The sequence below is a fragment of the Sminthopsis crassicaudata genome, chromosome 1 (assembly GCF_048593235.1).
Source record: "Sminthopsis crassicaudata isolate SCR6 chromosome 1, ASM4859323v1, whole genome shotgun sequence".
Taxonomy (NCBI): Eukaryota; Metazoa; Chordata; class Mammalia; order Dasyuromorphia; family Dasyuridae; genus Sminthopsis; species Sminthopsis crassicaudata.
Genome location: NC_133617.1, coordinates 46,627,790 through 46,641,023, shown reverse-complemented (window position 1 = coordinate 46,641,023; position 13,234 = coordinate 46,627,790). Strand labels below are relative to the sequence as shown.

The 13,234-nt window shown below is 43.6% G+C and overlaps 1 protein-coding gene across 1 annotated transcript; it reads right to left on the bottom strand.

Annotated features, from left to right (window-relative positions):
- Positions 1–634: 634 nt before the first annotated feature.
- Positions 635–12,901, bottom strand: CD209 (CD209 molecule). Its single transcript, XM_074300927.1, has 11 exons — positions 12,755–12,901; positions 12,398–12,469; positions 10,354–10,440; positions 9,685–9,774; positions 9,301–9,363; positions 8,680–8,742; positions 8,079–8,141; positions 7,466–7,528; positions 7,164–7,315; positions 3,432–3,541; positions 635–1,169 (listed from the first exon to the last, which is right to left on the bottom strand). The coding sequence occupies exons 1-11, from the start codon at positions 12,804–12,806 to the stop codon at positions 1,028–1,030; spliced, it is 957 nt and encodes a 318-aa protein (XP_074157028.1). The 5' UTR covers positions 12,807–12,901; the 3' UTR covers positions 635–1,027.
- Between the last annotated feature and the right edge of the window lie 333 nt (positions 12,902–13,234).

Below are 13,234 nucleotides of genomic sequence, written 5' to 3'. Positions count from 1 at the left end.
AGACTCTCTGTCCCGCCACCACTTATGGTGTATTTCTTCCTCTCTCTAATGCCTTTTTCTAACCAGACTTTAACCTTGCTTCTAAACTCTGCAATAAACCTCTTTTTATCAATCCAGGTTTTCGGGCCTGTAAATTTATTTACAGGGGACTCTCGCCGCCACAAGATCTGATTTAACTTTGTATTCTTGCACTGAATCCAAAGGGGATGCAGGGGAGCTCCATGCAACTCCCTGTACCCCAATCCTGCCACTAGACCTCAATTAATCCTAATTTTAATGAGGTATAGACCTCCTCATTAAGTATTTACCTCATCAGCTATGACCTTGTGAGTTTCAAAAGTTTCAAATAGGGAGCAACCAAGAAAATGTTTCTTTTACAACCAAGCTGCAGAGGTAGTGTAAGTATTACTATTTCCATTTTACAGATGAAGAAACTGAGATCCATAGCATCACACATATACTACATATCAGAGTCTGGATTCAAACACAGGCTCCTGATTCCAAATCCAGTGCTTTTTCCATCCCGTTTCCAATATAATTCCCCCAACACAATTAATCAACAGGCATTTATTAGGGAAGAATTATGTACCAGGTATTCTACATTGGGAACTCTTTTACAAAAATATACACAAGATAGGAGGAAAATCATTTATTTTATTGAAGCAAAATCTTCAGACAGGGATGAATGGTCAGCCACAAACAAAATGGTCAGAAAGGAAGGGAGCAAGCTTATGAGAGATGTAGTCCTGGGAATCAGCTAGATAAAGGTGACAATCAAAGACATGGTGATTAGTATAGGAGAGAGTGTAGGGGAAATATTTATTTAGGGAAATCTCAGGGAACTTTAGCCTCATGACAAAAAATGAGGGCCAGAATTCACAAAAGGATAAACTGAGATACAAAAGTGGAGGGTGATGTCCGGGCAGAATGTAGCCTGGAGTCCTGGTCCCTAGCCCCATCTATTCTTCTTCTATCCAGGTACAGTTATTACCATTACTCCCACCCACCCTCCAATCCCTGGAGCACCTCAGGGTTTTAGGCAAGAGAAAGCTTCCTTCTCACAGATCCAGTTGTTCATCTTGCTGCAAGGTGCATCATTCCAACCCTTAGAGGTCAGCTCACAGCAATCCTCATCACCAGAATTGTTGGGTTCTCCCTCATTCCAAAAGCTGTGAACATTAGCCTCTTAGTGAGCAATCCTCACCTCTCCCACACTGAAGTAGTCACTCAGCACCAGGCATTGACACCTTGTCCTTATTCTCCCCAACTAGGCAAAAGCTGCTCTGGTCCTCAAATGAGGCATCAAGCTCCCCCATTCACTCCTTCTTCATCTCCCCATCATCAGAACACACACACACACACACACACACACACACGCACACACACACACACCTTAAACATACACTTATAACCTTAGATAATTCTGATATGGAAGGGCCCAATCCATTCCCCATCCTATTCTTGCTTTCTGCCATCCCTACCTGTCTCAAATTGTCCTTCCCTGGGAAGTCTCAGGAGTTTACCATGTTTGCACCCCAAAGATCCTGAGCTTCCCAGGCATATGGAAATCTGGATAGCTGAGAAGAGCTAAAGAAATACTTATTTGTACACATAGATGGGTTTGAGAAAGAAGAAAAGGAGAGCTTCTTTCACAATTCAAAGGCATCTCCGCATTAAAGGTTCTCAAGGATTCATTATGAATTCTCCCTTCCATATAACCCCCTAAAGGGAAAGTTGTGTTTTCCCATATGACAAAACTCTGAGCTTTTGGACTTATTTTTGAGACATTGTTCCCTTCTGAATGTTCAAGAAGTCAGTAGAATCATATGATCATAAATTTAGATTTGGCCATCTCCAAGTTTATCTAATCCAACATCTTTTAACACATGTAATCCTGGTTTTCTATTTAAGCACTTTGCATAAAGTGGAATGAATGATGACATGACCTTACACAACTGAGAAAGGTAGAATTGGTACAAAAGTTTTGCAATTAGGACATTTTCCTATCCTGCTTGGAGTCATATATAGTTCCCTACTCTCTTTAGAACCAACTTCAGAGAGAGAGAGAGAGAGAGAGAGAGAGAGAGAGAGAGAGAGAGAGAGAGAGAGAGAGAGAGACAGAGAGAGAGAGAGACAGAGAGAGACAGACAGAGAGAGAGAGAGACAGAGAGAGAGAGACAGAGAGAGAGAGAGACTTTGAAAGTTGCAAACATGCAGGGAATGCCAGCACCTCAATATATCCCTAATTTTCAGCCCAACCTAGAGATTTCAGTTTTGCTTTGACTAAGAGCAGAGGCTTTCTCGGTTGAGTGAGTTCTTGGCTTACTCCTAATCAAGAACTTCTTTGCCCTTGTGTATTTTGTGATATAGTTAAATCTGGAGAATTCTGATTTTGTTCATTATCTGCTGAGGATTAGTCATTATTCATTATTTGTGACAGAATTTATTTGTGTAATTAGCATTTGATGGAAAAGACCTAACCTAGGGAGTCCAAACCTAGGACATCTTTCCCTGTTCAAGGGATAATGATCAAGGAAGCTGGTGGCTTGCTGCTTATGAACCTTAAAAAACATATTGGGTGGCCAAATCAGCAATATGGAGGGGATGACAAAGAGATAAAACTAGTACCGCCTTTTAGAGAACCAAGAAACCAGCCTCATGGTCTTTTCTACAGGCAGGAATCAAAATCTCCCTTGAAGAGGGATGGACAAAAATCCAGGGTTTTCTACCAGAACCTCCCCATGAGCCATATTTAGACAGTTCACATGTATATACTCATCTTGCATGGGTAACACACACTTTACACAGAAAAGCAAACTGAGATGGAAAGAAGTCCAATGGCTTGCCCAGGATTTTACACAACATCTAGGGTGGTACGTATCAGTGGTAGAATTTGTACTCAAGAACTCTGACCCCAAAGTCAGTGTTCTTCCCACTGAACATTTGAGAGATCAAAGTTCTAAACAAGCTTGGAGGGAAGGCATTGTTTCTGGAGAGAGAAGTTGATGAATGTGGGCATAGGAAACATTGTCAGGGGAAGATGCTGACTGGAGAAGAAACTTATAATGGGGAAGGATAAGGACTGGGTGGGGAAGAAAGATATTTCCTGAAGTGGAGACTGACTGGGGAGAGAATATTGTGGTAGAGAGAAGGAGATGGTGGAAACACTGAAGGTGGTATTAATTAATCAAAGGAAAACAATGACCTTCACAGTCAAAGGGAATTGGTGGGCCTTGCTTGGGATTTCCCTTGACTCTACAATAATGAGGCTGGGAGCTGTTGGCTTCTGGTGCCTGAACTCCATTCTGATGCTTGAGTTTCAGGCTTCAGCCAGAAGGGGATGGGGTTTTCTGTGAGGCTCTTAAGGAAGGGAAAAACACTTGTTTCACCACCCTTACCCCCTTGGGCTCTGGCTGCTGCCAGTGACTTACGACTGCTCGAGAGTTGTTCCATCCACCCAGTGCCAGGTCCCCTCTTTCTTCTTGTCACTGAGGCCCAACCACCACTGATGTCTGAAGTCACTCTTCTGCTTCAGGTATTTCTGGGAAACACAAGAGTGCAGTAGATATTAGAACTCTTTCCTCTGACTCCCAGAGACCAAAGTCTTCAACCATTCAGTAGGATATCTGAGGGCACTCACAGGAAGACAATTTTTCCCAGAACCAAACTACTAGAGAGAAAACTATTGCAGCAGCAGCAGCAGCAGCAGCAGCAGCAGCAGCACAACCAGCAGTAATAATACCAATAGCAATAACAACAGCAGCTATATCAGCAACAGCAGTAACACCACCACTAATAGCAACAACACCAACAACAGTAACAGCAACAATAGCAATAAAAGAGCAACAATAGCAGCAGCAACAACAATAGCAACAGCAGCAACAATAGCAATAACAATACCAACAGTAACAGCAGCAGTAACAACAGCAACAACAATAGCAGCAACAACAGCAGCTAGCATTTATACAGCACTTTCAGGTTTGTAAAGTACTTCCCATGTTACTTCATTTATTTGAGCCTCCAGATAATCCTCTAAAGCAGAACCCATCATTCTCTACATCTTACAGATAAAGGAACTGTTTGAGAGAGATAAAAATACTTAGGCAGCATCATGCAGCTAAGGATGCATATGAGGTGGGCTCTGAACCCATTGCTCCTCCCAGTGAGGAGCTTCTCTGAGTTTGAACAGCTGGATTCAGATCCTAGCTCCCCTAAAGGCTGCTCATGAACCTTTGGGGCATCCTCTTCCCTTCTTTGGGCCTTGGTAAAAGGGCATTTGGGGACACTTGGTAAAGTGAGAAGACTGGGCTAGCTCTTCTCTAAGGTGTTTGGGAGCTCTGATCTCTGCAGCCCACAAGAGTCTGTGTGCCCCCAGGGGAGATGACTTGCTTCCAGCATCCATGTGTGAGTTCCTGTGGGGCTATGAGGCTATGAATCTCCTCCCTGTGCTCAGTGATTCTCAGGCTCCTTGGAGTTCACTAGCACACACTATGGGCTAGCCTGAATGAATGTGCCTGTGGAGAGGGTGGTAATGACTTGTGCCATGTAGAGATGCCGTGCCTCTGTAGCCACAGCTCTGGGTATGACTTCTTGCCACTGAGGGGCAGCAGTATGGATCATGTGGGTAGCATTAGGAAGAGAAGGCTCAGAAAGAGAGAGAGCCTCTCTCATCCCATCTAGATGCATGGGTTATGTCAGCCTCTTTTTGCATGTTTGGTTTCTGGATTTGTTTGTTTTTTTGGTTTTTAAGTAAAAAAGAAAATTTTTAAATGCTATTTTTAACAATGACAAAAAATACTGGAGTGGTTTGCCATTTTCTTCTCCAGAAAGGATGACCTAACAGTTATAACTTCAGAATTAGAAGGGACTTTGAAGACCAAGGCCAACCCCTTGTCCAAAGTCACCCAGGCAGCAAGTGACCAGGCTCCTTTGGCTCCAGATCCAGCACTCTGACTACTGAGCCACCCTGCCTCCTTCACTTGTCTGGTTTCAAGGCATCTCTCATTTACTCCAAACCCCAAATCACAGAACCTCAGTTGGAACAGATCTCAGAGATGATCCTGTCTAACCTATTCCTGAATGTCCTCTGAAATATCAAGACAAATGATCATATGATCACAGACAAAGCACCAGAAGAGACATTGGTGACATCTTCTCCAACCTCTTTTCAAAGGAGGAAACTCCCCAACAAGGTGAAAATGGCTTATCCAGAGTCACAGAGGCAGTAACCAGCTCTTTCTCAAGAATGTTCAGGGAGAGAGAGCCTGCCACCTCTCAAGGAAGACCATTTTACTTGTCAGTAACTCATTCTTAGGATGATTTTTCTTGGTATAAATAACCCATTTGCCCATTGCTCCTAATTTTGTCCTCTGGGATCAGACACAAGACTGATGGACTGTCTTCCACATGCTAGCCTTTCTAGTACTTGAAAGCAGCATCTATGTTCTTCCCTGGCTAAGCATCCTTTGTTCCTATAGAGATCATCATTTAATGTAAAATCCTCTTCTGAGCCAGTCTTCCAGCATCATTCTCAGCCAAAGCTCATCAGTTCTTTACTCTCCAGTCTCAATCCCTGTGTCCCATTCCTGCCTCCCACCCAGAATACCAGTTCCTTTCCCTTCATGACCCACTGCAACTTCTTTCCCTAACTATGCCTGAATGCTCATTCCTTTGCTCTGGGCCTCTAGATCAAGGCTTCTTAGGCTTTCCCCCTTTGCAACACCTTTTCACCTGAGAAATTTTTACCTGCCCTTCAGTATTAGAGATATAAAATGTGTATATAAATCAAACATTTACTAATAATAAATCATAATTCTGCAACCCTCACATTCAGTTTCTTTCATACTACCTTCCACTTGGAACACAGAATTGTCAGGGCTGAGCCACAAGTGACTGGGAGTGACAATGGGGTCCCAGTTAGAGATAGAAAATGGAGGTAAAGAGAAAGTAGTAAGAACAAATAATTCTGAAGAAACTTGCCAGCTAATCACCCAACCCTCCACTCTGTGGCCTCTATAGTTCAGAACGCTTATCTTGTTACTATTCCTCATCCTCAACATTCCATTTTTCATCTCTGTGCCTTTGCATTGTGTCCCCATCCCTGCAAAACCCTCCTGCCATGCCTCTACCCCATTGGGGTGCCCAGTTTCCTCCGCACTATCTTGCATGTGAAGCCTGCCCCAGGGCCCCTCCTCCCTCAAACTGACCTGTATCTCTTTTGTGTGCATGGTCTAGCCTGTCCAAATATAAGCTTCTTGAGAGCAGGGATTGTTTCTCTTTTGCCCTTATATTCCCAATGCTTAAGACAATGCGGGGCTCAAGACAGTGCTTTAAAAAGGGAAGTTGAATAAAGGAGTGAGTGTTCTGCTCAGAGATCTGAGAAATGGAGACTGGACCATTTGAGTGTAAAGAGGGAATGGGAGGACAGGATAGAAGTCTCACTTCTACTGGAGCTAAAAGCTCCCAGGGATAGGAGGAACAATAAGAAGAGACTCAGGTTCATAGCACTGAGAATCAGCATGGATCTTAGGGCTCATCTATATCTTTTCCTCTCCCCAGAATTTTGTAGCTGAAGGAAGGGAACCAAAGCAGTGAAAGGGAGGGAGATTGCCCCATAGAGCAAAGCTTCTGTAAGCAGATGTTGCAATGTCAAACCCATTTCTCATTTCAGTTGGTCAACCAGTACATTCTCATGGGGGATTTGAGGGCTGGGACAACCCCAGAGGTCAGATAGACCTTCACTCCTCTGGAGGATCCAACATCCCTGATTTGGGCTTTCTAAGCTGCTCTGAGCACTCCCAGAAGTTCACTGTCTCATGCACCATCTGCTTTCATGGTTAGATAGGTCAGATTATGAAGTTCTTTCTCTCTTGCATTTCCCAAACCTCTTTGATTTCCCAAAACTTATTTCCACCCCTACTTCATCTATTCTTGTTCTATTTTCTGGCATTCTGCAAATGAAACAAAAGCTAACTCTTCTTGCACATTGTAAATGATATAAATCTGGAGTTAAAAGGCATCTTTAAAGCCCAACCAATGCAACACTTTCAATTTGCAGATAAGAAAACAGATGAGGCTCATAGAAGGAAAATTGTTTGCCTACAAAAATATAGATTAAAAGGAATCCTGGGATCCAGGGATTTGGGCCTGAGAAAACAACTCACCTGTTCCTCTGAAGAGCTGATGATGACCAGGTCAGAACCATCTATCTTACACATCTCTCTGGCTTCCTCCCATGAATTTTGGTTCACAGAAAAGAGGTAACAACTGTCTTTATAGAACTCCCACTTATATGGACATGGATGGCAAAGGGTGCCTGTGGGTAATAAGTAGGATTAGGCAAGGGAGCCAAAGGTTCTGACTCCCTCTCCTGACCACTGAAATTAGACTTTTTTGGATATTCCCAAGTACAAATTCCTGTTCTCTTTAGTTTCTTGGTCTTTCCCAGTTGTACCAGTGTCCTTACTCAAAGTTCTGTTCAGTTGTTTGATGAGCAGGGAAGCTTCATTTTGTTCTTTGGCTCTCATGTCTAGAGAGAGAGGAATAGATAGAAATCAGAAGAATGAACACTTTTCCTAGATGTCCTGCCCAAGCTGGATTTTGCTCCTGGCTGTTTCTCCTTCCTTGGAGAACTCAGTTGTTCTGGTATTCCTGCTCCTCTTAATCCCTAAACACTTAGATTTGAGAGAGATGTCAAATGTCATCTGCTCCAACACACAGCTCCAGAAATCCCTTTCCCAGAAACCCCAGTGCCTTTCCTGTGTCCCTCCTTGCTACAAATCTCTGAGCCCTCCACCTGGCGCTTGACTGTTTCCACTAAAACCAGATTTTTTTTCCCCCAAGTTCACTATGTTACTCCAATCATCTGTCAGTTGGACAGAGAGTAGACTCAGTTTCTTCTGAATTGCTTCATGATCGAAAGTATATTGATGTTGGGTAATGAGTAGGACTTGGCAAGGGACGCAAGGGTCCTAGCTCTCTCTCCCAAATACTGAACTCAGACATTTTTGGATAGCCCCAAGTACAATTCCTGTTCTTTTTAGTTCCCCAGTCTTTCCCAAATGTCTAGGTATCCTTACTCAAGGTTTTGTTCAGTTGATCAATGAGTTGGGAAGCTTCAATTTTTTCCTTGGTCCTCAAATCTAGAGAGGGAGGAATAAGGAAATCAGAAGGATGAACATCTCTGTTCTTTGAAGAGCCTAGCTCTCCTGCCTGGGCAGTCTCCATTTCCTTAGAGAACCCAGTTATTTAAGTATTCTTGCTCCTCTGGATCTCTAGAGACTTAGATTTGTGGGGGATTTCAAGGTCATCTGCTACAACCCACAACTCAAGAAGTCCCTTCTCTAGCTCCCACTATATTTTCTGTGTCCCTCCTTGCTGCAAATCTCTGAGCTCTCCACCTGGTGGTTGATTCTTCCCACTAAAACCAGATGTTTTTCCTCTAGCTCCTGGTCTTACCCCAACCATCTGTCATCTGGGCAGAGAGCTGGCTCAGTTTCTTTTGGATTGTTTCATGCTCCAAATTATACTGACTTTGGGTAACAAGCAGGACTTGTCAAGGGATCCAAGAGTCCTGGCTCCCTTTCCTGACCACTGGACTCAGACCTTTTTGGATAGACGCAAGTACAATTCCTGTTCTTTTACTTCCCCAGTCTTTCCCAGATGCCCAGGTATCCTTACTCAAGTTTTTGTTCAGTTGTTCAATGAGCTGGGAAATGTCAAGGTTTTCTTTGGCCTTCAAATCTAGGGAGGGAGGAATAGGGAAGTCAGAAAGATGAGCATCTTTGCTCTTTGGAGAGCCCAGATGTCCTACCCAGGCTGCATCTTGTTCCTGGCTGTTTCCCCTTCCTTGCAGAATCCAGTTGTTCATTTCTTCCTGGTCTTCTAGATCTCTAGACACTCAGACTTGAGAGGGATGTCAAAGGTTATCTGCTCCAATACACAGCTCCCAAAATCCCTTCCCCAGAAACCCCCAGTGCTTTTCCTGTGACCATCTTTGCTGCAAATCTCTGAGCCCTCCACCTGATGGTTGATTTTTTCCACTAAGACCAGATGTCTTTTCCCCAGTTCCTGACCTTACCCCAACCATCTGTCATCTGGGCATAGACCTGGCTCAGTTTATTCTGGATTGTTTCATGCTCCAAATTTTACTGACTTTGGGTAACAAGCAGGACTTGTCAAGGGATCCAAGAGTCCTGGCTCCCTTACCTGACCACTGAACTCAGACCTTTTTGGATAGACACAAGTACAATTCCTATTCTCTTATTCCCCAGTCATTCCCAGATGCCCAGGTATCCTTACTCAAGGTTTCGTTCAGTTGTTCAATGAGCTGGGAAACTTCAAGTTTTTCTTTGGCCCTCAAATCTAGGGAGGGAGGAATAGGGAAGTCAGAAAGATGAACATCTCGTTCTTTGGAAAGCCCAGGCTGAATCTTGTTCCTGGCTGTCTCCCCTTCCTTGGAGAATCCAATTGTTCAGGTCTTTCTTGTCCTCTGGATCTCTAGACACTCAGACTTGAGATGGATGTCAAAGGTCATCTGCTCCAACCCATAACTCAAGAAGTCTCTTCCCTAAAAATCCCCAATGTCCTTCTGTGTCCCTCCTTGCTGCAAGTCTCTGAGCCCTCCACCTAGTGGTTGATTCTTTCCACTAAGACCAGAATCTTTTCCCCAGTTCCTGGTCTTACCCCAATCATCCTTCATTTGGGTAGAGAGCTGGTTCAGTTTCTTCAGGATTGTTTCATGCTCCAAGTTATACTGACTTTGATTCTGAAAGACTGGAAGATAAAGTAGAATTGGGTCCATTGGAGTAATATTCATTTAATGGAAGCCTGAGGAGTCCAGGGTAAGGAGGAAAGCCCAATTTCAAACAAGCTTCCATTCCTCTGGAATCAATGGCAGAATTGGCCCCTAAGCCGCGATCTCGCTTTGATGTTGCCCTCTCTAATAGTATGGCAATCTCACTCAAGACAGGGAGCTCAGGCCTGGCCCCCAATTCAGCCTGACTTTGGGGATCCAAGCCGGCTTCCGCTCTTGCAGAGTAGCCCCAAATACCCAGACACCCAGCAGCACAGATTCCTATATTAGCATAGGCTAAAAAGCTAAAGATAATCCAGCCACTTCACTTTGAAATTAAGAAAACTCAGGGTCAGAATTCAGATTATACCAGCTCCAGATGACACAGCTAATACTTGGCAGTAGCAGGGTTAGAATTCAGAGTCTCTTACTCTAGTTACAATGCTCTTTCTACTCTTCACCATCCCCCCTCTTCTCTATCTCCCAAGTCCCATGAGAAAGATCAGAAATAGAAGTTCCCCTTTGCCCAGCCCATTAATCTCCCTGGAAATGGTTCTTACCTCGGGACAGGATAATGATGCTGAGGATGAAGGAAAGGGTAACGAAGAACATCATCATCAGGAAGCCCAGGCGAGTCAGCCAGGAAACTGCAAGGACGGAGTGTTGGGGAGAACCCAAGGCCACTTGGCCCCCAGACCCTGGGAAGTCTTCCCTAAGCTCTTCTATCATATTACCCAGACCCAGAATAGAAAAAATCATTTTGGATCTATGAAACTATCAACTATCTTAGAAGCAGCTCGATGATGCAGGAGATACATCACTGCAATAGTGCCTCAGGAAGTTCAGCATTCAAATTCAGCCATAGCCATTTACTGCTTAACTATGGGACCCAGAGTTCCCTCATCTGTAACATGAGGATAATATTAACTCCGACATCCGCAAGTTATTGAGACACATAAGTAAGGCTCTGTACACCTTCTAGCAGTGCTAGCCATGATGACTCTTACTATTATCTTTGTAGCCTTGTCATGTCTAGCCTGTATCCCATGATGCTTCTACCCACCAGGAGCCACCCTGGCCCCCAATCAGAGTTCTTCTAGCCCTTCTCTTCCAGAAAGCCCTCTGAGATAGCTCTTTAACCTATGTTCCCAGGGGATCTGCTTGTGAAATTGAATTAAATTAACAAACATTTATTAAGCATCTACTGTGAGCCCATGGCAGGGATGGGGGAGAGGAACTGAACTTGTGGTTTCACTGGGAGAGGGAGATTCCTTCTCCCAAAGGAAGTTGGTGCCTTTCTGTCAATCTAAAGAGCCTTATAGTTGTCTGGAGCAGGTGTAGGGGGATCACCTTTGGGACCAAGGAATGGCTCAGCTGACCCCCATTCTGACCTAGTTTTAAACTGTTATGGTATCTATGTTTTATTGTATTTTTATTTATTTTGTTAATTCTTTCCCAATTTCATTTCATGGTTCCACATGCAGTTAGCATCCCATTTTTGCTGTCTGTTTCTCTTGCGCCCTCTCTTAACTTCTCTAGGAATCTGGATGCTATATCACTTGGTACATATATATTTAGTATTGATATTATTTCACTTTTTATGATACCTTTAAGCTAGATATCATTTCCTTCCTTATCTTTTTTAATTAGATCAATTTTTGCTTTTGCTTGATCTGAGATCAAGTTCAATACTCCTGCTTTTTTTTTTTACTTTCACTAATAGCATAATAGATGCTACCATCCCTTTTTTTTTTTTTCCCTGAGGCTGGGGTCAAGTGACTTGCCCAGGATCACACAGCTAGGAAGTGTTAAGTGTCTGAGATCAAATTTGAACTCAGGTCATCCTGAATTCAAGGCTGGTCTCTATCCACTGCGCCACCTAGCTGCCCCCTAGCACCCCATTTTTGAATTGGGAACTAAAGTCCTGAGAGATCCCATTACTTGCCCGGGATCACTGAGCTAGAATGTGTTTGGGCTTGGGGGAAGGCTGGACTCAGATCTGCCAATATTTAAGGCTGGCTCTCTAGGCGTTAACCTCCATTAAAACAAAAATAAAGAATGCTTCTTCTTAAGGAGTTTATATGCTAAGGGAATACACATATATTTGCATATATATATGCACATATATACATATGTGTTTCTATTCAAGTGTACAAGTGTATTGTTATAAGCAAATGTATGTGCAAATAGTCACAGGCATGTGTGCATGTATGGTCCACACACATGTATACACTGTATACATACATGCACACCTGCAATGCAAAACAGCAAATTAATACAACATAATTTCAAAGAGCAACATACTAGCAGTTGGGGAAATAAGAAGTTTACATGGAGAAGGGGAAGTTTGAGCTAAGCTTTGAAGGAAATTAGAGAGTGAAAAAGGGGGAGGTGAAAGAGGAGAACATTGGACTGAACTGAATTAAGTTGAATTGAATTACTATCCTGACAACTATCCTTCTAAACTGCTCCTGTAGGAACCCTGAGAGTCCAGCTTAGAGCCCTTTGCTGTCTATGCTCTTCTCTAGGGCCCAAAAGTCCTGTCTCTTAGTCCTATGACTATGGTCTCCACAGTACCTCTTTACTCCTTATTGGTCCACATACCTGGAAATCTTCTCAGGCTCTGAGTTCTGAGGCTAAAGTTGCTCCATCCAGAGGGCATCAGTGCATCCTCATCTACATAAAATGATCAGACATGATTTCTGCTATTCCACCCTCATCAATATGAGAGGAAATAGGTAAGCAATGGGCAAATGCATTCCTGGTCCCTGGACAGGATATCTTTCTGTCCTATATTTCATGCTACTTCTGGACTCTCCTTTGCCTAACATGAGGAGAACCCAAGTGCTCTGGCCTGGAAGCTGAGGGTCCTCCCCACCAGCCCTCCCTGGTCCATTCCCTACATGGCCCTGACCCCTACCTTGCCAAATCACTGGTACTCTTGAATTCATATTTACCCACCCAATTCTGCCAGCCCAGGATTCTTTGGATCCTCAGCTTCACACATCTCCATTGCTCTTTCTGAAGACAGTTTCTGTGCTGCTTAGGGATCAAATCCTCTTCACAACTAGGCAGTTTTTTCTTCCTTTCACAGAACACTTTCCCAGGCTCCTACCCTCTAGTGGAACAAAATATGACAGAACTTGCCCCACTTCCCCATTGGCTAAAACAGAATGAGGGAAAATGAAAATAAATGAGGTAAAAGACAATGTGGAGAACAACCTAGAGAGGAGTGGGATAGGGCACTCCACAAGAGTGCCCCAAAGAGGGATTGAGATATCAGGGGATAAGAGTGAGCAGAGATCTTGATCCCAAAATCAATGAGAGCAATAAGGTGTCAAAGTGGATAGAGCACTGAAGACCCTCATTACACAAATGTCTCAGATGTGTATTGGGGGTAGTCAGCCTCTACTCACAACCCCCAACATGTTTCTTTTACCA

Coding starts and splice junctions, on each gene's coding strand:
- CD209 (XM_074300927.1), bottom strand. CDS start 12,806: ATGGAGATGTGTGAAGCTGAGGATCCAAAGAATCCTGGGCTGGCAGAA. Junction 12,470..12,754: donor TCCTGGGCTGGCAGAATTGG/GTGGGTAAATAT, acceptor CATTTTATGTAG/ATGAGGATGCACTGATGCCC. Junction 8,142..8,679: donor ACAACTGAACAAAAACTTGA/GTAAGGATACCT, acceptor CTCCCTCTCTAG/ATTTGAGGACCAAGGAAAAA.